This window comes from Kogia breviceps, chromosome 14, assembly GCF_026419965.1.
Source record: "Kogia breviceps isolate mKogBre1 chromosome 14, mKogBre1 haplotype 1, whole genome shotgun sequence".
Classification (NCBI taxonomy): Eukaryota; Metazoa; Chordata; class Mammalia; order Artiodactyla; family Physeteridae; genus Kogia; species Kogia breviceps.
In genome coordinates, this window is record NC_081323.1 from 82,153,240 (window position 1) to 82,176,322 (window position 23,083).

The window sequence follows — 23,083 nt, forward strand, 5'->3', positions numbered from 1 at the left end:
AGTCCTCCTATGATCTGGAGCCACTCCCAAAGAGAGCCAAAAGAAAGAAAGAAAGATCATTGTTTCCCCCAGAGAGATGGGAAAAATTGGTTGGATGGTTAGCTGCAAATGTGGTGCAGCCTACATTTCTGTGCAGCTATATTCTTGGGGACCCTACCTGCTGGTTGGCCTCCTGCACAGGCAAGAACTGACAATTTTCATGCTTTGGCAGGAGGAAAGCCAAGACAAGCCTCCAGGACACAAAACAAGACAAACAGGAAAGCAGGAGCTGACAAACAGGAGAGCAAGATCAATAACCAATGGGCCCCCAAAACCAAATTTAACCAGAGTCACAATCCAAATAATTTTTAAAAAATATTTATTTATTTTGGCTGTGCCTGGTCTTAGTTGTGGCACATGGGATCTTCATTGCAGCCCGTGGGATCTTTAGTTGAGGCATGTGGACATCTTAGTTGGGGCATGCATGTGGGATCTAGTTCCCTGACCAGGAATCGAACCGGGGCCCCCTGCATTGGGAGTGTAGAGTCTTAACCACTGGACCACCAGGGAAGTCCCACAATCCAAAGAATTAATTTTGACAAATGCCTTTTCTCGTGCTAACCTGAATTTGAAAAGGAAGGGACAAGGAGATATTTTTTACCTTCCTCTCTCAACTGGGTCCTACAGACGGAGATCCGAGAGAGCTGACTTTGGTAGTACATTCTTACCTTTCACTGGCTTTGGTTAGTTTTCCCAGGATCCTATCTACAGGCCGCAGAGCCAATGAGGTGTCCCAGCCATCCCTCTGTGGTTGCCAGAAACTCTAACAGAGGGAAAAGGTCATTTCCCTTTACCCTTCTACGTTCGCAGCTGGGGCCCTTGTAACAGAAGACTAACAAGAGAAAAGCAAATGTTTTTGACGTAAGTTCCATGTGATGTGGGAGCCTTCATAAGGGAATGAAGACCTAAAGAGGCAGTCACACCTGAGTGTTTTTATGCTCGATTGGATGAAGAGCGGAGAATTAAGGGAAAATGGGAGAGGACGAAAGGACAAGAGCTGAACGTAGGAAACTGGGGAAACAGCGAGGTCTGCTCAGATTCCTCTCGGCATCCCTCACGTGGAGATAAGGAGGTTCCTCTCCTCTGGGTACAAGGAGGGCACCTCTCACGTGATCTGCTTCAGAGGAAGTTCAGAAAGTCCCTCCTCCATATGCCATTCTCAGTTTCCAATATTTCATAGGCCAAAGTGCTATATTTGGGGGTAGCCTGTCCTGAACCCCATCAAAAGAAAACAGTCCAGGTAAAAACGAAATTCCCTTTGTACCCCACCCCAGTGGCATCCTTACATGCTCTTGGAGAACTCTGTCCTGTTCCTTTACTGCACTTCCTCCAGCTGTCGTTACACACTTGTTACTGTGATTATTTGATTATCCTATTTGTCTCCTCCCATAGCTTGTAAGCTACAGAAGGGCGGGACCCCGTCTATTTTTGCTCTCCACCATGTTCCCAGTGCCTGGTAGAGTAGACACTTGACACCAACTAATGAATGTGTTAATGTAAGGACAGGGAACGGAAAGGCTTCATTGGAAATTTCAGAGCCTGCGCAATGAACAGATGCATAAAATATGTGCATAACTAAGAATGTGGTGGAAAAAGAGTTCATCCACTCCAAAATGTTTAAACGTACGTTGGGCAATGTGTTAGAGGCTAAGTACAACCATGGTAAGCGAGATTAAACCTCTCTGGCTTTAAATCACAACAGTATGGTATGTAGGATATTTTGGCTATATGCCCTTGGCTTCAATTTCATCTAGGCTACCCTCCCACTTGCTCATTTCAACCCTTTGTTCATTTTCACTTTGCCCGGGCCACCCCTAGGTCCCAAACAAATTTGGCTCCTGTCTGTATAAAACCTAACTCCCCCTCCTTCCTTCTTTATGGCTTGTTAGCCATAAAACATTCTGGTGGCCTGATCTCACGATTCCCCGTAAGAAATACTCCACTGGCCCGAGTGACCAGCCACCCAGGCTGCCCTCTTACAACCGGGGCCTGGCCACAGGGCCTTGGGAAGACCCCTCAGGGGATAAGTACCAGAGCCTCTGGGGCTTCTGGTCAATGTCGTGGGCAGGTTTCGGGAGAAGGCACTTTAAAGCCTGGGGCCCCTGTTTGCTCCAGGTGGTCCTCTGCTTGGCTTTCTGGACCTCTCAGTTTCTCACTCAAGCTCCAGGAGTGACGTGCAAGAGGGCTGTAACCAAGAACCGTCCATTCTATCAGTGGGGCTTCAAATGGAGCAGGTTCACCTTTGTATCCTGCTAGAGAGAGCAGAAAAACACAGCTGTAGGCGTTTCCCATTTTCTGTATTTATCAAGATCTTCTTCCCCACTGGGCACTTTCAACACCATTTTCCTTCGGTTTTCCTGACTATCTGACGTCCTTAGTTACAGACTCTACCGATGGCTTGCTTCATTCTCTCTGTCCTTTATGAGTCATTTGGGCAATTCTCCTGCTTGCCAACCCCAGGCCTTCCCCATCTCCCTTCCTCCCTTGCACGTCCCCTTGGCTTAACACGCTGGCAGCAATAGGTTACAGAGGATCCTGCCAGGAGAGTCACAGTGCAGCCAGCCCCATTCTGTCAGCTCCCTCTACAAATCCTCTGGTAGCTGTGACCGCCTTGCTCTGAACCCCCTTATGATTGGCAGCTTCTGGCCCTGAGCAGAATTCGCCCCATGCATTTTTTTTTTTTTTTTTTTTTTTTTGCGTTACACGAGCCTCTCACTGTTGTGGCCTCTCCCGTTGCGGAGCACAGGCTCCGGACGCGCAGGCTCAGCGGCCGTGGCTCACGGGCCCAGCCCCTCCGCGGCATGTGGGATCCTCCCGGACCGGGGCACGAACCCGCGTCCCCTGCATCGGCAGGCGGACTCTCAACCACTGCGCCACCAGGGAAGCCCCGCCCCATGCATTTTTAAGATGGCAGATTATTTTTACATCTTTAGGGTGGAGAAGGGAATATCCATAGCTCAAGACCCCAAATTTCATGCAGTGACCTGGCCTTCTAGATAAATTACAATACTATAGGGAACACTTAGACGTTGTCTGTTTGATCACTCCCAAGGACAAGAGAGTGTACAGAGGATGGAAAAGTGCTAAGGGGTGCAAACTAATGTTTCTTTTTTCTAAAGTAGCAAAGGAAATGCAAGTTTTACGCTTCAGAAAATGTCCTGTTTTTAAGACATATTACCAGAGGTGCAGAGCTAAGTGGATTCAGTGAACCTTGGGATATAAATGTAGGCTTTTCACTAAAACCCCAGACCTCAAAACCACTTTGATTGGTCAGTTATCACCACTCCTCTCCATTGCCAGGTTGAAATATTTATTGAAAAACTGAAAACACAGATGCAATGTATTATACAAAGAAAAGTCTTAATACCATAATAAAAGTACTGTTGGAAGGAAACAAAGCCAGTGGCTACCTGCCCTGGGAAGGTAGGCACTCAGTGAAAAATGATATTCATTTATAGGAACTATTCTAATGGAAAATTGGGGAAAAGGTTAAAAACAGAAGAAAAAACCCAATCCCATCCCTGAAAACCTAAATGTGAAAGAGTTTGTTATAAGTCTGAGACAATTGCGTTATCACCAAGATTTATCTGAACCCCCTCAGTTTGTCCCTGTGAGTAGTAATCAGCCTAATTTAGGGCCTTCAAACCTGAGGTAGTTGAGGGTCACCTGAAAGACATGTCTGGAAATCACCTACTCTCAGAATCGGACCCAACGATGTTTGACCAATTGTTTCATGTTGCTTTGGCTCCTGGGGTGAGAGGCCAAGTTGCCACTGTGGGTTGCTAATCCTGTATTTGGTCTGGACCTGGGAGATGTGAGCAGCAGACAGCTGGCCCGGTTTGCTGTGTTGATGGCGGACGGGCCCGAGGTGGTGGTTTTCTATGCAACAGGCAGCACGGTCTCTGGAGGACCGAGGATGGCAGAGAGAGGGCAAAGCCAGTCTGGTTGGAAGGCCAATGCCAGGACTGAAGGCTTTCATTGGCAGAAAGGATTTCCAGAGACGCAGAAAGGTGGCAGAAGATAGCAAGAACATCACCACTTGGTAAAGACCAAGGTAAGTGGAGCCAGGAGATCCCTCTAGACTAAGGAGCTGGCCAAGAAGCAGGTACCACCCAGGTGCAAGCCCAGAACCAGCTCCTCAGTGAGAGGCCAGAGCAAACCAACCGGACTGGAGACAAGCGGGCATGATCCCTGTGGTACCCGGTGTAAACCCTGCTGTCTGCCTTGGCAGCTCAGACACTTCCAAGAAAGGATGCTCTGGACAGTGGTTCTTCCAGCCACTGGGTCAGGGACTCAAATTCAGGTAGGATCCTAGGGATCCTGCTGTGGGCAGCAGAATCAGCAAACAATCTAAATCCGAGTCTCATTTAAACTCCGTGCTCAGATATAAATAACCCCATAAAGGTAGGTCTTTGCTTCCATTTTTTTCCTTATTATGTACACTCATATCCTAACTCTAGAGATATGAGACACTGTGCTACACAATTAAAATAATGGATACGGCGGTATTTCGGCCCCTTGTCAACCCTAAGCCATCACTTCATGCTTGTCCTGCCTTGCTCTGACCCATTTACACTGACCCATGAGACTCAAGTCACGAATGATGCTCAGTGACTAATTTAAAAGGCTGTGAGGTTCATTTTTAGCCCGAGGATGTGATTCCTGTTTTAACCAAGGCGTTTCACACCCAGGATAACACACTCATTTTTAGAGTAGCCAAGGTACGACATTTTGATTTGGGCTAGAGAACGGACTAGCTTCTAAGTCAAGCGATTATAAAAGTAATTGTACCAATTCTGACATATATTTCCTCATGTGAGCCTGAATTAGCCTGTGTTCCTGTTTAAGTGCTTTCTTAACTGTTTTATTACTCTGGAGAAGCCCATGAAGGTTTTAAAAATTACCGTGGCTTCTTTTTAGAGGGAGTGTTACTCAGGGAACCCTAATCTGGCCCCATAGACTAGATTTCCCCCCGTCGGTAACTTGGGGCACAGTAGTGGCTGAGTGGCTGAGATTCCAGACGTGAGGACCAGCCACCTTTGGAAGTGTTGACCCATGCTGAGAACACACCAATTGGCTTAACTGGCACAGCTGGGCCAGGCATGCTACACATCATTCCTTCTGAGGCTTGGGTGGAAAAATAGTTGAGCACAGAGAAGCAGTAAACATAAGACCGGTCAATTTCTACTGCTGCTGTCTCCTTAGCCCAGTACGGAGATCACACATCTGAGTCTCATAATCTGAGCTAATGGGACGCAGTTTTTTGAGTGCCCTAGTTAGAAAATGCAGAGAAAGGGAGTTGGCGGTGGGGGCTTAGGAAGGGGAGAGTTGATTCACAGTGATCAAACGGGAGTCTCACAACCTGTCACATAGCAATGCTCAGCAACGGTCCTTGGGGACAGGCCCTGGGAAGTGCTTGTTGGCTACTACCTATGAATTGCTACAGATAAAGGAAGACATTGTTTGTCCAAGATGGGAAGGTCACTTAAATGCTGGGGTCCCTCTGGAGGTGAAGAAGTGCCGGCGGGCTGCCCGTCTCCAGGACATCGTTCATGCTCCTTCTGTCCCCATCCTGTCCGCAAGGCAGCCAGGGCCCGGGATGTGTGGTTGGAAGGGGTCAGAGCCAGTGGTCCCCCTCTCTTGTTTTCCCTGACCCAGATGCTCTGAGGAACTTTCCTGCTTCAAGATCCAAACCGGCAACGACAGATCGGGATGGCCTCTAGGTCTTGTTTCTGATTCCTGAAGACGGATGTACTCAGGCAGCAACGCAAGCCTAGCCGTAGTCACACCTGAAATCCTGGCTGTTGCCAGCACTGCTGCTCATGGAGATTAGCCATCACATTCAAGGTACCAAACCAAGCCCAGGGTCTTTCCTGCTGGGAGCAAGCTGGCCTGATCTTCTGGGCCTGTCGATTAGGTAGAACATGGAACTATCTTCTTGAGATTCAAGAGGATGCCAAGGCAGACATTTGGAGAAAGGGATTGGAAACCCCTCACGTGTTCCCTCTTAGGGCCCCGCCTGGGTATGAAGGGAGATGTCACCTTGAGGGGCCATGGAAGATTCCTTCCGGGGCGAGGAAGCGTGGCTACTCTCACCGGCTGGGTTCAAGCACCGGATAAGGCTTTCCAGCCCGGTCACAAGGAGTTTCCAAGAAAGGTGGTCTCCTGAAGACCTGGGCTGTGTGCACCCTTCCTCTCCCTCTCTCTCTGTCGCCCCTCACTCGTGAAGGTGGGTAGAGGCTTTCGGCTGGGCTCCAGCTTTAGAAGGCAAGGCACTCGCTCTCCTTCCGCCCGACCCCGGGGAGTGGCCTCGGCCAACCCACACTCGCTCAGCAGGACACTCGGCTCGGGGGGCCGGCGGGGAGCACCGTGGCGAAGCCTAGGCAGCACCATTGCTGTGAGCTGCTGCGGTTAGGGGCCCCGAAGAGCTCAGGGCTTCAGGGGCGATCCCCTGGGAGTGTTCGCTATGTGAGTGAAACTTGGGGAAGAAAAGACCCGACCACCATAAGAAGCAGTGGGGATCCACGGAACTGCCAAAAGGGGGGGGGGGCACTGCCTTGGCATTCTCAGCCAGGACACTCCTGCTCTTCTTCCGACGCCGTGCAGCCTCAGGGTCGGGTCACGGTTTGGAATCCACCAGTCCCCCGGTGCTCACAAGTTTGTGCAAATGATGAAACGGAAACGGCTGAGAAGAAAACAGAAAAGAAAACGCATGAGATCTTTGCTCTCCAGCTCAACAGCAGCAGCAACAAGCCTCCCGCCCCCCCACCCCCAACAAGGACACCAACTGTTTGGAGGTAAAACAGGCAGGACCGGAAGGGAGGTCCCCTCTGTCGGGGTGGCCCGGGGCTCCCCTCTTCTTGGCGGTGGGGGAGGAGTGAAAGAACACAGATCATGGGCTGTGGAGGGAGTCTTTGGAAGGCCGGGCAGGTCCTCGGCACTGGATGATGGGCGTGGCGTGGACTCCCAGGGTCTGGCCCGTGACTGGGGAAATCACACACACACACACACAGATGGGGCAACAGGGATTTACACTCTGACCTGTGGGACGTCGGTGTGACTCTATTCTTTCTCGGTGATCGCTTCTTGCAGCGTAGGTGGTGATGCTTCTGTTCCTAAAAGACAACAGTCACTTACGTTTCATAGTGTTTGGTGCACACACACATTCATCTAGCCAACAGAAACGGCCGCCAGGTTGGGCTCTAAAATACATAATCGTGACCACCTATTCCCTGGGTCAAGTGTCCAGGAAGGACTGGGCGGCATCTGTCGTGGGTTCCCAGAGTCAGTGAGCCCAATGAGAATCACGATCTTGGTTGTGATCAACTTGGCCACTTTGGATGTTCAGAAAAGCAGCCTGCACAGACTCCGGGCGACCAACAGTCCCTGGGCTGGTGGGGTGAACCTTACCCCACTCCACACTGTTTCTAGCTCCTGACCCTTCTGTCTCTCGCCTTTGCTACCCATAGCTGGCTCTAGGCAGCCAGAAGCTTGGAATTCACTTGCCCTGTCTGCTGGACCTTCACGGACCACTATTCATTCATTCACTACTCAATTTGATGCTGGCCTGAAACTAAACTCCTGGGGAGAAAAACCAGGCTAACTGGGTCTGGAAGGCTAGGGTGTGAATGAGTGACCATTCAGTCCACTGGTCAACATTCAGGTCTTGAAAGATGACTGCAAAAGCTTTCTATTCACCACAATGTACCCACTTTGGGGCTTACGGGTTATTCACCACTGGAGAAAAAAGATGCCCTGTGAATAGAAGGGAGGAGGGAGAAGTTCCTGGTTCCGCTGCACGGGAGGGGGAGGCCCTCATCACACAGCGCCCCCCCAACCTCCCTTCCTGGGGGCTATGCCAGTCCTTGGCTCACCTTCCTCCCAGCCCTCGGCGACACCCGCGAGCTCGTAGTGCTTTTTCCGAAGCTCTCCCAGTTTTTGACGCTCCTTTTGCAGTTCGTTTTCTAGCTCCAGCACCCTAACCTGCGGAGAAAGTGGCCTTTGCTTTGAGCAGGGACCTGAGAACGGTCTCACGTTGACCTAATCCCTTTCCTCTGTGGTCCAGGACTCTTTGTCCATGTTATCCATGGCTTACCCAGTCCTCAATTTCACCCTTGTCTCTGCTCTCATTTCTCCATCCTCTCATTCATCCATGTATCCCAATGGCTTTTATGCTTTCTCACTGGGACCCTCTACTGGAAATGAATGATACTTTATGGTCCAAATGCCTAAATGGGAGTAGGGCTTATCTTACGTTCCTCTGATAAATCACTAACTAAAAACATACTACTCAGCTATTAAAAAAAATGAAAAATCTTGCCATTCCCAACAACATGGATGGATCTAGAAGGTATTTTGAAAAGTGATGTAAGTCATAGAAAGACAAATACCATATGATCTCACCTAAATGTGGAATCTAAAAAACAAAACAAACAAAATAGCATGAAAAGAGACTCACAGATACAGGGAATAAACAGGTAGTTGACAGAGTGGAGGGGAGGTTGGGGGGGTGAAATATGTGAAGGGGATTAAGAGGTACAAACCTCCAGTTATAAAATAGATAAGTCACAAGGATATAATATACAGCGTAAGGAATATGGTCAGTATTATTGTGATAACTTTGTACGGAGACAGATGATTTCTAGACTTACTGTGACGATCATTTCGTGATGTATGCAAGTGTCAAATCACTATGTAGTATACCTGAAACTAATGTAACAGTGTACGTCAACTCTATGTCAAAAAATAAAAAGAGAAAAAATGGAAAGAAAAGGACAACTCTAATGTTGAGTGTATCTATATGATACATTCTAGTCCAGTTGTAACCCATCTCCTTCAACCCCGGTTCTCTGGAAGTCTAGGCAGGAACCAAATACAATGGTTCTGGCATTTTTGAGGGGTTGGTATAACGTACGGTTATTACTGTGCAGGAAAAGGTACAATCTCACTAAAGGAAGGGTTGGTTCTTGGCTATTCCTCCTCGTCATTAGTTATTTTATTTATTATTGCAAGAAATATTTGCTGAGGTGCCAGAGACACGGTGGTGCAGGGACAGACAGGGTCCCTGCTTATCTCGTGGGGGGAAGAGACAAACTAATGAACAAGAAAAGACCTGATCATAAAGCAAATGACACAGGGCGACTTAGTGATAAAGACTCAGGGTGGGCAGCAAAGGCTACTCTCAGGAAGTAACTTTTGACCGGGAGACAGTCATGAGGTGAGGTTGGACCGATAGGCAAGGATCATTACGCCTGCGGCCCACGGGCCAGGGGAAGGAGTCTGGGTGTTATTCCAAGTCCAAAGGAAGCCAGTGGAAGATCTTAAGCAGGGAATTGACCTGTCGTCATTTACATTTTTACAATATGTTGAGGCTGAATGCATTGAAGGTGGGAAGAGTGGAAGCAACTAGACCCAGTAAGGTGGTTCGTTGGTTTTTTTTTTGCTTTTTAAACTTTTTATTATGCAAAGTGTAAAACATATTCAGAAGGATGGAGACCGGTACAGTGAACCCCACCATATACCTTTCATGTTGTTCCATCAACTACCAACTCGTGGACAGACTTGTCTCAGCAATACTCCTTCCTGTTCTCCCTGCCCGGCCATGGGATAATTCTAGAACACACACTTGCATACAATATAGGTAAGCTGCTTCTGTAGTAGCTCAGCAGAGACAACGGTGGCTTAGACTAGGTTAGGGAGATGGAAGAGTGGAAAGGTTAAGGCTATGTTTTAGAGACTGAGAGTTGACAGGACTTGCTGGTAGGTTGGACGTGGAGGGGGAGGGAGAAGAACCAAGGACGACTCCCAGGTTTGGGGCTCAGCACCCAGGTGGGTGGTGGTGCCATTTACTGCGACGGAGAAAACCAGAGGAGGGACAGATTTGGGTGAGAGGGAAACCAAGAGACCTGTTCTGGACACACTAAGTCTGGGTGCCTGGACTTCTTGGGCATGAAGTGGAGACATCACGTAGGCAATTGAGCAAGTACAGAGCTCAAAGAGAAGAACGTGGGGACCTAAGTTGGGGAGAAGAATGGGGTATTTATCGACATATAGATGGTATTTAAAGTCAAGAGGGACGGGATGAGAACAGTAAGCAGGAGGGTGTAGGTGGAGGAGACTCAGGCCTGAGCCCAGTTCTTTTGGTGTCTACAGACATCTGGCACATGACTCTTCCTAAAAATGCTGAGTGACCCACCTATAGACTTCACCAGTCTCAATCTGGACTTTACCTCAGGACTGTGACCAGAAATTCTAGAACAAGGATGTCAGGTATTTTCCAGGATCCTCTTTTGCATGGCATAACTTTACTCAAACTGAGAAATGGCATTGCCTTTGATGGGTTAACAGTGGATTGACGTTTTTTTAAAAAAAACTGAAGGTCACATGCAAATAATTCATATTGAAAGTTTTCAAAAAGTTGTCAATATAAGACTATTAAATACCAGTTTATGGTCTGCTTAGGAGAGAGCTGATAACATTTTGAGGGATGCCAGACCAAGACGGGTGGGCAAGAGTTAAGATTCTGATCTTTACTAATCACCTCTGTCCACCTCTGCTGTTTCTTCCAGCATCACTTACGTTCATTCTTGGGGTGATATGTACCTCTGTGTTCATTTCCCCCACGAGTTTCTCTCTGACTTCTCCCCATGGGAATAATATTTGGGGTCAGTGTCATAGGCAAGAGAGTCTGACCAGACTTAGAGATGGAGTTCCTACCTGGGAATCCATCTCCTGGCGTTTGATCTGGGTCAGCGTCATGCTTGAGAAGTCCATGCTGTCTGCAATGATGGAAACAGGAGGGTCTTGTCGAATGACACCCCAGCTGACACTTACCTGAGAGGTGGCCGGTGCCAATGCTCTGCTGAAATGCTTGGTTTGTCATTTACCAACATACGCGTGAATATAAGTTAGGGGTGGAGAGGGAGGAACACAATGACAGGGTGACTAGGGTCAGACCCCACCCCAATGGACAATCAGGCCTGTGGAGTCATTTCTCTGAATTCAGAGGAATAGCTAAATGGAAAATCTAGCTAAGGCCTGTCCCCAGAGTGATCAATAGCATGCTTATGTGGTGTCTCAACTTTTGAGAAGGTAAGTTTGAAGGTACAAAGATGAAAAATAAGAGAGAATTTGGAAACAGGACTGTGGGAAATCGGAATCGTGGAGAAGAATATAATGAGCAGCCACATAGGATGGATGAGAAAAGCATTGCTTCTGAAAGGCTACCTGTGTCCTCGATCTGTGATTTGCCAGAAATGGTTGAGGCCACAACTGCGGCGGTGGCCTGGTTCACGCCCCGAGAGGCCTGCTGCAGCTGGGCCAGGTTTGGGCTGTCCTTATCAGCTTTCACCTGCCAGGACCAAGCAGATTTAGGGTCACACAACATAGAGCAGCAAGGATGGAATCAGAGAGTCGGTCTGATGGTTCTTGACAAGTATATGGGCTCCGCTGTGGTCACCAATCAAATTCTCAAAAATCGCTACCTAGGGGGTCAACTCCTGGCATCTCTCTCTAATATCAAAAATCATTCCTGGGGCTTCCCTGGTGGCGCAGTGGTTAAGAATTCGCCTGCCAATGCAGGGAACACAGGTTTGAGCCCTGGTCCAGGAAGATCCCACATGTCGCGGAGCAACTAAGCCCGTGTGCCACAACTACCGAGCCTGCGCTCTAGAGACTGCAAGCCACAACTACTGGAGCCCGCGAGCCACAACTACTGGAGCCTACGTGCCTACAGCCCGTTCTCCGCAACAAGAGAAGCCACTGCAATGAGAAGCCCGCGCACCGCAACGAAGAGTAGCCCCTGCTCGCTGCAACTAGAGGAAGCCCGCACTCGGCAATGAAGACTGAATGCAGCCAAAAATAATAAATAAATTAATTAAAAACAAAATCATTCCTGGCTTATTTGCTTGGTGGCCTCGAAGTCTAGCTTTATCACTTATTTGGGGACAACAATAAATAAGGACAGTAAAAGAACACTCCCTGGGGAACTCTACAACTCATGGAAGGATTTTGGTGATGAGCTTTGCATTAGGATTAGCTGGGGCAATGGTTCAAATTTGGACCCTTTTGAAGAGAGGCAGACATTAATTGTGGAACTTCAGAGCCAAGCCAGGTAACCAGCTTACTGGGCCGGCATTTTCCTTATTTGAGCGCTCCTTGAATGTACGATTGCTCATCAGAGGTCGGCATGGCGGGACCCTTAAAGGCCACTTGCAATAAAAATGATGAAGCCAAAAGGCATGCACGTGGAGAGGTGGGTTAGAGGGGCTCCCTGCCAAAAGGCTTTTAGGGGACCCTTGGAGGCAGAATTTTTATCTGGGACTCAACCTACCTGGATGCTGGATAAATAATCAGTTCTTGGGGCCATGCCATGGTCCAGGTATATTTTCTAACCCAGTCAGAACTTACAGTGTCCTGGGAGCCCAACACAGGTCCTACCTTGGATGCAGCCACAAGCTGGGCGGTGCTAGCAGCAATTTCATGCGAACAAACCATCAGCTCCTCGAATTTCCCTCGGCCTTGTACCACCAGATCAGCTGCATCCCTGATAGTCAGGAGAGAACCAGATAGGTTATGAAACTGACAGCTGCAAGCCCTAATGATTTCACCTTTAAACCACTCCCATCACCCTGGCAGACAGGGAGCCCAGCCTGCCTGCCCCACCCCCTGTGTTGTTCCAGGAGACCCAGACTCCTTTTTTTTTGAAATTTATTTTTTTAATACAGCAGGTTCTATTAGTTATCTATTTTATACATATTAGTGTATACACGTCAATCCCAATCGCCCAATTCATCCCACTACTCCAACCCCCGCTTTTCCCCCTTGGTGTCCATACGTTTGTTCTCTACATCTGTGTCTCTATTTCTGCCCTGCAAACCGGTTCATCTGTACCATTTTTCTAGATTCCACACATATGCGTTAATATACAAAATTTGTTTTTCTCTTTCTGACTTACTTCACTCTGTATGACAGTCTCTAGGTCCGTCTATGTCTCTACAAATGACCCAGTTTCGTTCCTTTTTTATGGCTGAGTAATATTCCATTGTATATATGTACCACATCTTCTTTATATTCAGACCCAGACTCCCTTTTAATCTTTTAGTCCTATTAACTTCCCTATCAACAGTTCATTTCTAGGGGGCAGATTTTTCCCCTTAGTTGTTCTCTGGGGTGGATCATTGGAAAGCAGGGTGAAGGTGAGGAGCCTTGGGACAGACGGATACTTACACCATGACAGTGGCTCCCCAGCCCACAGCTTTAGAGGCTGAGATAAGTCCTTCCGTCCATCGAGAATTCTTGGCATAAAACTCTTTAGGGGATGCTGTACCCTAGGAAAGTGAAAAATACGATTAGCTATCTTTTATTGTGTGCCTACTACGTGCCAGGTGCTTTTATATATATTATCCCATGCAGTCTTCACAGTAACTCCGAGGTGTGAGCATTATTATTCCCATTTTTAAAGATGAATAAACTAAGATTCAGAGAGGCAAAAAATACCTTCCCTAAGGATATGCAGGAAATAAATGGAAATAAATCCTAGGCTTTTCTGACTCCAAGGCCTATAGCATTTCTATCACATCCCAATATCTCTATATTGTATATATAAAAATATATATATTATATATATATATATATATATAAATAACTTATGATCTGAGGGGAGTCTAGCCACTCTCTGTGATTTACCAAAAGAGGACAGTGAGTACACAGTGAGTGATTAAAAAAATAATTGCTGAGGGGTGGGAGAGGGAATTGGAGGAAGGGAGCCAAAAGGTGTAACTTCCAGTTATAACATAAATAAGTACTAGGGACGTAATGTACAACATGACAAATATAATGAACACTGCTGTATGTTATACATGAAAGATACTGAGACTAAATCCTAAGAGTTCTCATCACAAGGAAAAAACGTTTTTTCTTTCTTTCATTTTGTATCTATAAGAGATGACGGTTGTTCACTAAACTTATACTGGGATAATCACTTCATATGCGTAAGTCAAAGGATTCTGTTGTACACCTTAAACTGATACAGCGCTGTGTATCAATTGTATCTCAATAAAACTGAAAGAAAATATAGTAATTCCTACTTGGAATTTTAAAATGCTTTTATGCTTTGGAAGTAACTGACAGTCTGAGAATCTACACATACTCCTTGCTCAGTCCCCCTTTCTAGTTTGGGGGCAGAAAACATCACCTCTCAGACTGATAAAAAGCACCACCAAAGCAGATACAGCTTTGTTCTTTATTTAAATTTAACTTTATTTATTTTTTTATACAGCAGGTTCTTATTAGTCATCAATTTTATCCACATCAGTGTATACATGTCAATCCCAATCACTCAATTCATCACACCACCATCCCCACCCCCCCCACAGCTTTCCCCCCTTGGTGTTCATGTTTGTTCTCTACATCTGTGTCTCAACTTCTGCCCTGAAAACTGGTTCATCTGTACCATTCTTCTAGGTTCCACATATATGTGTTAATATACAATATTTGTTTTTCTTTTTCTGACTTAATTCACTCTGTATGACAGTCTCTAGATCCATCCACGACTCAACAAATGACCCAATTTCATTCCTTTTTATGGCTGAGTAATATTCCATTGTATATATGTACCACACCTTCTTTATCTATTTGTCTGTCGATGGGCATTTAGGTTGCTTCCGTGACCTGGCTATTGTAAATAGTGCTGCAATGAACACTGGGGTACATATGTCTTTTTGAATTATGGTTTTCTCTGGGTATATGACCAGTAGTGGGATTGCTGGATCATATGGTAATTCTACTTTTAGCTTGTTAAGGAACCTCCATACTGTTCTCCATAGTGGCTGTATCAATTTACATTCCCACCAACAGTGCAAGAGGGTTCCCTTCTCTCCATATCCTCTCTAGCATTTGATGTTTGTAGATTTTCTGATGATGCCCATTCTAACTGGTGTGAGGTGATACCTCATTGTAGTTTTGGTTTGCATTTCTCTAATAATTAGTGATGTTGAGCAGCTTTTCATGTGCTTCTTGGCCATCTGTATGTCTTCTTTGGAGAAATGTCTATTTAGGTCTTCTGCCCATTTTTGGATTGGGTTGTTTCTTTCTTTAATATTGAGCTGCATTAGCTGTTTATATATTTTAGAGATTAATCCTTTGTCCATTGGTTCGTTTGCAAATATTTTCTTCCATTCTGAGGGTTGTCTTTTCATCTTGTTTATGGTTTCCTTTGCTGTGCAAAAGCTTTGAAGTTTCATTAGGTCCCATTTGTTTATTTTTATTTTAATTTCTCTAGGAGGTGGGTCAGAGATCTTTCTGTGATTTCTGTCAGTGTTCTTCCTATGTTTTCCTCTAAGAGCTTTATAGTGTCTGGTCTTACATTTAGGTCTTGAATCCATTTTGAGTTTATTTTTGTGTATGGTGTTAGAGAGTGTTCTAATTTCATTCTTTTACATGTAGCTGTCCAGTCTTACCAACACCACTTATTGAAGAGGCTGTCTTTTCTCCATTGTATATCCTTGTCTCCTTTGTCATAGATTAGTTGACCATAGGTGTGTGGGTTTATCTCTGGGCTTTCTATCTTGTTTCATTGATCTATGTTTCTGTTTTTGTGCCAGTACCATATTGTCTTGATTACTGTAGCTTTGTAGTATAGTCTGAAGTCAGGAAGTCTGATTCCTCTAGCTCCTTTTTTTCCCCCTCAAGACTGCTTTGGCTATTCGGGGTCTTCTGTGTCTCCATACAAATTTTAATATTTTTTGTTCTACTTCCATAAAAAATGCCATTGGTAATTCGATAGGGATTGCATTGAATCTGTAGATTGCTTTGGGTAGTATAGTTATTTTCACCATATTGATTCTTCCAATCTAAGAACATGGTATATCTCTCCATCTGTTGGTATCATCTTTAATTTCTTTCATCAGTGTCTTATAGTTTTATGCATACAGGTCTTTTGTCTCCCTAGGTAGGTTTATTCCTAGGTATTTTATTCTTTTTGTTGCAATGGCAAATGGGAGTGTTTCCTTATTTACTCTTTCAGACTTTTCATCATTAGTGTATAGGAATGCAAGAGATTTCTGTGCATTAATTTTCTACCATGCAACTTTACCAGATTCATGGATTAGCTCTAGTGGTTTTCTGGTAGCATTTTTAGGATTCTCTATTTATAGTACCATGTCATCTGCAAACAGTGACAGTTATACTTCTTCTTTTCCAAAATGTATTCCTTTTATTTCTTTTTCTTCTCTGAGTGCCATGGATAGGACTTCCAAAACTATGTTGAATAACAGTGGTGAGAGTGGACATCCTTGTCTTGTTCCTGATCTTAGAGGAAATGCTTTCAGTTTTTCACCATTGAGAATGATGTTTGCTGTGGGTTTGTCGTATATGGCCTTTATTATGTTGAGGTAGGTTCCCTCTGTGTCCACTTTCTGGAGAGTTTTTATCATAAATGGGTGTTGAATTTTGTCAAAAGCTTTTTCTGCATCTATTGAGATGATCATATGATTTTTATTCTTCAGTTTGTTAATATGGTGTATCACATTGATTGATTTGCATATAGTGAAGAATCCTTGCATCCCTGGGATAAATCCCACTTGATCATGGTGTATGATCCTTTTAATGTGTTGTTGGATTCTGTTTGCTAGTATTTTGCTGAGGATTTTTGCATCTATATTCATCAGTGATATTGGTCTGTAATTTTCTTTTTTTGTAGTATCTTTGTCTGGTTTTGATATCAGGGTGATGGTGGCCTCATAGAATGAGTTTGAGAGTGTTCCTTCCTCTGCAATTTTTTGGAAGAGTTTGAGAAGAATGGGTGTTAGCTGTTCTCTAAATGTTTGATAGAATTCACCTGTGAAGCCATCTGGTCCTGGAGTTTTGTTTGTTGGAAGATATTTAAGCACAGTTTCAATTTCATTACTTGTGATTGGTCTGTTCATATTTTCTATTTCTTCCTGGTGCAGTCTTGGAAGGTTACACCTTTCTAAGACTTTGTCCATTTCTTCTAGGTTGTCCATTTTATTGGCATAGAGTTGCTTGTAGTAGTAGTCTCTTAGGATGCTTTGTAGTTCTGCGGTGTCTGTTGTAACTTCTCCTTTTTCATTTTTAATTTTATTGATTTGAGTCCTCTCCCTCTTCTTGATGAGTCTGGCTAATGGTTTATCAATTTTGTTTATCTTCTCAAAGAACCAGCTTTTAGTTTTACTGATCTTTGCTATTGTTTTCTTTGTTTCTATTTCATTTCTTTCTGCTCTGATCTTTATGATTTCTTTCCTTCTGCTAACTTTTGGTTTTGTTTGTTCTTCTTTCTCTAGTTCTTTTAGGTGTAAGGTTAGATTGTTTATTTGAGATTTTTCTTGTTTCTTGAGGTAGGCTTGTATAGCTATAAACTTCCCTCTTAGAACTGCTTTTGCTGCATCCCATAGGTTTTGGATCGGTGTGTTTTCATTGTCATTTGTCTCTAGGTATTTTTTTGATTTCTTCAGTGATCTCTTGGTTATTTAGTAACGTGTTGTTTAGCTTCCATGTGTTTGTGTTGTTTATGTTTTTTTCCCTGTAATTCATTTCTAATCTCACAGCGTTGTGGTCAGAAAAGATGCTTGATATGATTTTAATTTTCTTAAGTTTACTGAGGCTTGATTTGTGACCCAAGATGTGATCTATCCTGGAGAATATTCCATGCACACTTGAGAAGAAATTGTAATCTGCTATTTTTGGATGGAATGTCCTATAAATATCAATTAAATCTATTTGGTCTATTGTGTCATTTAAAGCTTCTGTTTCCTTATTTATTTTCATTTTGGATGATCTGTCCATTGGTGTAAGTGAGGTGTTAAAGTCCCCCACTATTATTGTGTTACTGTAGATTTCCTCTTTTATAGCTGCTAGCAGTTGCCTTATGTATTGAGGTGCTCCCATGTTGGGTGCATATATATTTACAATTGTTATCTCTTCTTCTTGGATTGATCCCTTGATCATTATGTAGTGTCCTTCCTTGTCTCTTATAACATTCTTTATTTTAAAGTCTATTTTATCTGATATGAGTATTGCTACTCCAGCTTTCTTTTGATTTCCATTTGCATGGAATATCTTTTTCCATCCCCTCACTTTGTCTGTATGTGTCTCTAGGTCTGAAGTGGGTCTCTTGTAGACAGCATATATGTGGGTCATGTTTTTGTATACATTCATCAAGCCTGTCTTTTGGTTGGACCATTTAATCCATTCACGTTTAAGGTAATATCGATATGTATGTTCCTATGACCATTTTCTTAATTGTTCTGGGTTTCTTTTGTAGGTCCTTTTCTTCCCTTGTGTTTCCCACTTAGAGAAGTTCCTTTAGCATGTGTTGTAGAGCTGTTCCTTCATCTGGCACATAACCCTCTGCCTTTTCATCTTGTCTACCTTTCTGTAAATGTGGTTTTTGTTCCACAGGCTGCAGGATTGTAGTTCTTTGCTTCTGCTGTCTGCCCTCTGGTGAATGAGGCTATCTAAGGGGCTTGTGTAAGTTTCCTGATGGGAGGGACTGGTGGTGGGTAGAGCTGACTGTTGCTCTGGTGGGCAAAGCTCAGTAAAACTTTAATCTGCTTGACTGCTGATGGGTGGGGCTGGGTTCCCTCCCTGTTGGTTGTTAGGCCTGAGGTGACCCAACACTGGAGCCTACCTGGGCTCTTTGGTGGGGCTAATGACAGTCTCTGGGAGGGCTCATGCCAAGGAGTACTTCCCAGAACTTCTGCTGCCAGTGTCCTTGTCCCCATGGTGAGCCACAGCCACCCCCCGCCTCTGCAGGAGACCCTCCAACACTAGCAGGTAGGTCTGGTTCAGTCTCTCCTGGTGTTACTGCTCCTTCCCCTGGGTCCTGATGCCTTCAGGCTGGGGCTCAATATCTTCATTCCAGTGGGTGGACTTCTGTAGTATAAGTGCTCTCCAGTCTGTGAGTCAGCCACCCACCAGTTATGGGATTTGATTTTACTGTGATCGCGCCCCTCCTACCGTCTCACTGTGGCTTCTCCTTTGTCTTTGGATGTGGGGTATCTTTTTTGGTGAGTTCCAGTGTCTTCCTATCGATGATTGTCCAGCAGCTAGTTGTGATTCTGGTGTTCTTACAAGAGGGAGTGAGAGCACGTCCTTCTACTCCACCATACATTTATGATGAGCCAGAAACATTTTAGTCATCAAAATATTAAACAATTCTGGAACGTGAGAAGTTCAGACTCCGGGTGCTGAGAGATTTTACTCTTGATGAGACCCTGCTTCCTAGAAGGCTGGCAGTCATTTCACTGTAACGTCTCATGGTAAATGGTATAGCTTCGTTTTTTATAGGATAGTTTTTAGGCTCATAGCCCCCTCTTGACCTTTGTCTCCTGAGCTGCAGCTGCACACGGGGATGTGAGAAAGGAAAAAGAGGCTGATGATGCCAGCAAAGGAGAAAGAAAACTGAAGTGGTGATGTTAACAAGGGATGGAGGCAGGATCTGTCTGAATCACTGCGAGTTAACTGCTGTTGGAAAGAGACATGGCAGGGACTTCCCCGGCGGTCCGGTGGTTGGAAAGAGACATGGCAGGGACTTCCCCGGCGGTCCAGTGGTTAAGACCCTGCACTTCCACTGCAGGGAGTGCGGGTTCGATCCCGGGTCGGGGAACTAAGATCCCGCATGCACAGAAAGAGACACGGGCAGAGCCCACCGTGGAGAGTCAGCACCGGGTTGGCATTTCTGATTTGCCTGGTTTTAAAAGTCCTCACTCCCTCCTCCGAGAGCCCAGACTTGCAATGCACACTGGGCTTCCACGGCAGGTTCCAGTGACGTCCACCGGGGTGAATGAGCCTGCTGCTGGAGGCTCTGGCCGACTGCCCTCCGGGGATCTGGCCATGCCCCAGCTTCTTTCCATAGCATTTGTTGACGTCCATGGGAGTGGTAGCTGTGCCCTCAGGTGGACACACATGGCTGGACAGCAGCACACCTAGACCTCACTGAATGTGTATCAAGTAGACTCCACCTCTCACTGAGCTGGGAATCAGTAACCGATGTTTGCTCTGTCTAGGGCCCTCACCCATGCTTACCCGGCCACTCTCCACGATCTCTCTCTGGAGCTCCTTTGAGGCCATGATCAGGATCTGAATAGCCTGCATTAGGCTGGTACAGGAGCCAAGGATCCTGCAATAAGCAAAAACAACAACAAAAAAGTCAGGGACACAAAACAGACCAAAAACAATGTGGAACACTTGTTTTCTTTTTCTCTGCTGAACACAGGCAAACTTGGGATGGGAAAAAAGGCAGGGAATATTCTGGAGGTGAAGCTCTGAAGGAAAGGTGGGTGAGAGAAGAGACCTGATTGTGGATCTTCTTCATAAGGAATAGGTTAAGTAGTGACTCTTGGGGTTTCTTTCCCCTATAATGCAATATTGATATCATGGTCATCATTAATACTGATATTGACAATTCCATAGACTCAGCCCTTCCCTGTGGTGGCTAATGTTCTATTCTAATCAGTATGATCCAGTGCAGGAAAGATGGATGCTGATCACCTAGGTGTCACCACGCCGCTCAGACTGACCTTTCATTCACCTCCAATTTGACTCCTGTGTCTCCAGCTCGGGATTTGCTGAGCATTTCCTATTAAAAAAGAAGCAGAGTTTCTCAGTACATCACAGGTCCTGAGAACCCACTGGTGTCCTGCTGCACCTGGGGTCCAACATCCTGCGGTAGCTGAGAAACCTAGAAGTGCCCACCCGTGTCCTCGGGAGAGTCAGGAAAAGAACCCAGACCTCCGATCCCTTCAGTGGGAGGCAGCTGGAGCTACAGTCTGTGTCCTGACATTTTGGCACCTGGGCTGATGTGCACAGAACTCTGAGCGCTACGGCACCATGCCAACAGGGGCAGCTGCTACCAGGTCCTCGAGGCAGGCAGCACACCAAGGCAGATGGCCTGAGCCTTCCATCAAAGGGGTAATAGGTGACCTTTCCAATGGTGCCCGCTCAGCTTTTCCGAAACCACAGTTACCGTTGGTTTACTGAGTGCCTGGCACCGAGATCCATGTGCATTACCTCGCTGAGCTCTTTACAACACCCCTCTGAGGAAGGTACTGTTATCATCACCATCATATAGAAACGGAATCCGAATCTTAGCAGGGTTAACGTAACTTAGCGGTCAGTCTGGAACTTGAACGTAGGATGGCCTGACACCAAGAAACTGCTCATCTTCCCTTGGAGAACTTTCTATTTCCTGTACCTCAGAGATCCCAGGGGATATGAGTTTTGGTTTGTTTTATAGGGGGCTCTGCAGAGAACGGCTAAGATATAAGCAGCGGGCAATGTTGCCGAAAGGTAGTTGCATAGCATCACGTTAGGTGATCCTGCAGAGACTTCCATACCTCTATTCTGGCCGTAGCGGTTTCAATGGCAGCAGAAGTGGCAGCCATCTCTTTGTCCACCAGGTCCCCCAGTTCCTCCTGTTTGATGTCCAGGCCTCTGGGCAGGAGCTCCTGTGAACAGCATCATGAAGGCGGAAATGACGCTTTGACCTCCTCTCTGCCCTCCCATGATGGACAGGCAACCCCCACATGACGGCAGAAGGTAGGAGGGGTCCCACCACGTAACACGCTTCTGCACGCCATGGTGGGACTTGTCTGGAACTCTGTACCACATGAGCTCTGCAACTCCACACTCCTCCCGCCTCTAATCTCACTCAGAACCCACCTCTTTCCAGAAGGCCATCCCTGTCGAACCCCACAAGGACATTCAGTAACAGCCACTCAGACCCTGACCCCACCATTGTGCAGCACTGACTGTATCTGCTGCTTGGGAGGTACTTTAAAACAACTTCAGGGCTTCCCTGGTGGCGCAGTGGTTAAGAATCCACCTGCCGATGCAGGGGACACGGGTTCGAGCCCTGGTCCGGGAAGATCCCACGTGCTGTGGAGCAACTAAGCCCGTGCACCGCAACTACTGAGCCTGCGCTCTAGAGCCCGCGAGCCTAAACTACTGAGTCCACGTGCTACAACTACTGAAGCCCGCGTGCCTAGAGCCCATGCTCTGCAACTAGAGAAGCCACCGCAATGAGAAGCCTGTGTACTGCAACGAAGAGTAGCCCCTGCTCGCTGCAACTAGAGAAAGCCCGCGTGCAGCAACGAAGACCCAATGCAACCAAAAATAAAGATAAATAAATAAATAAATAAATTCAGATGAGGGAATTCCCTGGCGGTCCAGCAGTTAGGACTCTGCACTTTCATTGCCATGGGTTGGATCCCTGGTCGGCGAACTAAGATCCTGCAAGCCACTCGGCGGAGTTCGAATGAGAGGTGAGGAGGATATGACCTCTGGCCCCGGTCTCTTCCTTCTCTGAATTTATCATTCTCAGTATTTTAGGTGGTAATATTCCTACTATTCTAGGAATTAGAAGCTGCCTTGCACTGTACTCCTTAAATAGATCTGTATCACACTGTATAGAAATGGTTGATTTCCAGGACTCCCCTGATGGTCCAGTGGTTAAGAATCCGCCTTTCAATGCAGGGGACCCAGGTTCAATCCCTGGTCAGGGAACTAAGATCCCACACGCCACGGGGCAACTAAGCCCACGTGCCACAACTACTGAGCCCGCGCACTACAACTAGAGAGCCCGTGTGCCACAAACTACAGAGCCCACGTGCTCTGGAGCCCATGTGCCACAACTAGAGAGAAGCCCGCGTGCTGCAGCGAAGAGCCCATGTGCCGCAATGAAAGACCCTGCACGCCGCAACGAAGATCCCGCGACGAAGACTCAACACAGCCAAAAATAAAATAAAAATTTTTTTTTAAAAAAATGTTGATTTCCTTATTTTTCTTCCCCAGGGAGACCATGCCTTCCCCAGGGGACCTCTTTGTCCCTGTAGAACTACACCTGGCACAATTCCCTGTACATAGGTCATACTCACTACATCTTTACTGAGTGAATAAATATATTATCTTCATTTTAGGTGTCACCTGCCCAGCCAGATAAAAACCCTTGAAAACAGGAAACCCGTGCTCATCCTTCTTTGACACTGCTTAGCACAGTCATGGTCACACAGAAGACTGTCAATTAATA

General features: G+C 46.1%; 1 protein-coding gene across 2 annotated transcripts in view; it reads right to left on the bottom strand.

The window, feature by feature from the left end:
* Nucleotides 1–3,332: 3,332 nt before the first annotated feature.
* HIP1 (huntingtin interacting protein 1) overlaps nt 3,333–23,083 on the bottom strand; it is a 154,307-nt gene continuing 134,556 nt past the window's right edge. For both annotated transcript variants that reach the window (XM_067013922.1, XM_067013923.1), the window contains exons 23-32: nt 21,393–21,503; nt 20,577–20,635; nt 20,083–20,176; nt 13,267–13,367; nt 12,478–12,583; nt 11,266–11,389; nt 10,756–10,817; nt 7,914–8,022; nt 7,081–7,154; nt 3,333–6,724 (exon numbers count right to left, since the gene is read on the bottom strand). In XM_067013922.1, the coding sequence (XP_066870023.1) occupies nt 7,102–7,154; nt 7,914–8,022; nt 10,756–10,817; nt 11,266–11,389; nt 12,478–12,583; nt 13,267–13,367; nt 20,083–20,176; nt 20,577–20,635; nt 21,393–21,503 (819 nt within the window). In that variant the 3' untranslated portion in view covers nt 3,333–6,724; nt 7,081–7,101. The remainder of the gene's footprint in view (nt 6,725–7,080; nt 7,155–7,913; nt 8,023–10,755; nt 10,818–11,265; nt 11,390–12,477; nt 12,584–13,266; nt 13,368–20,082; nt 20,177–20,576; nt 20,636–21,392; nt 21,504–23,083) is intronic.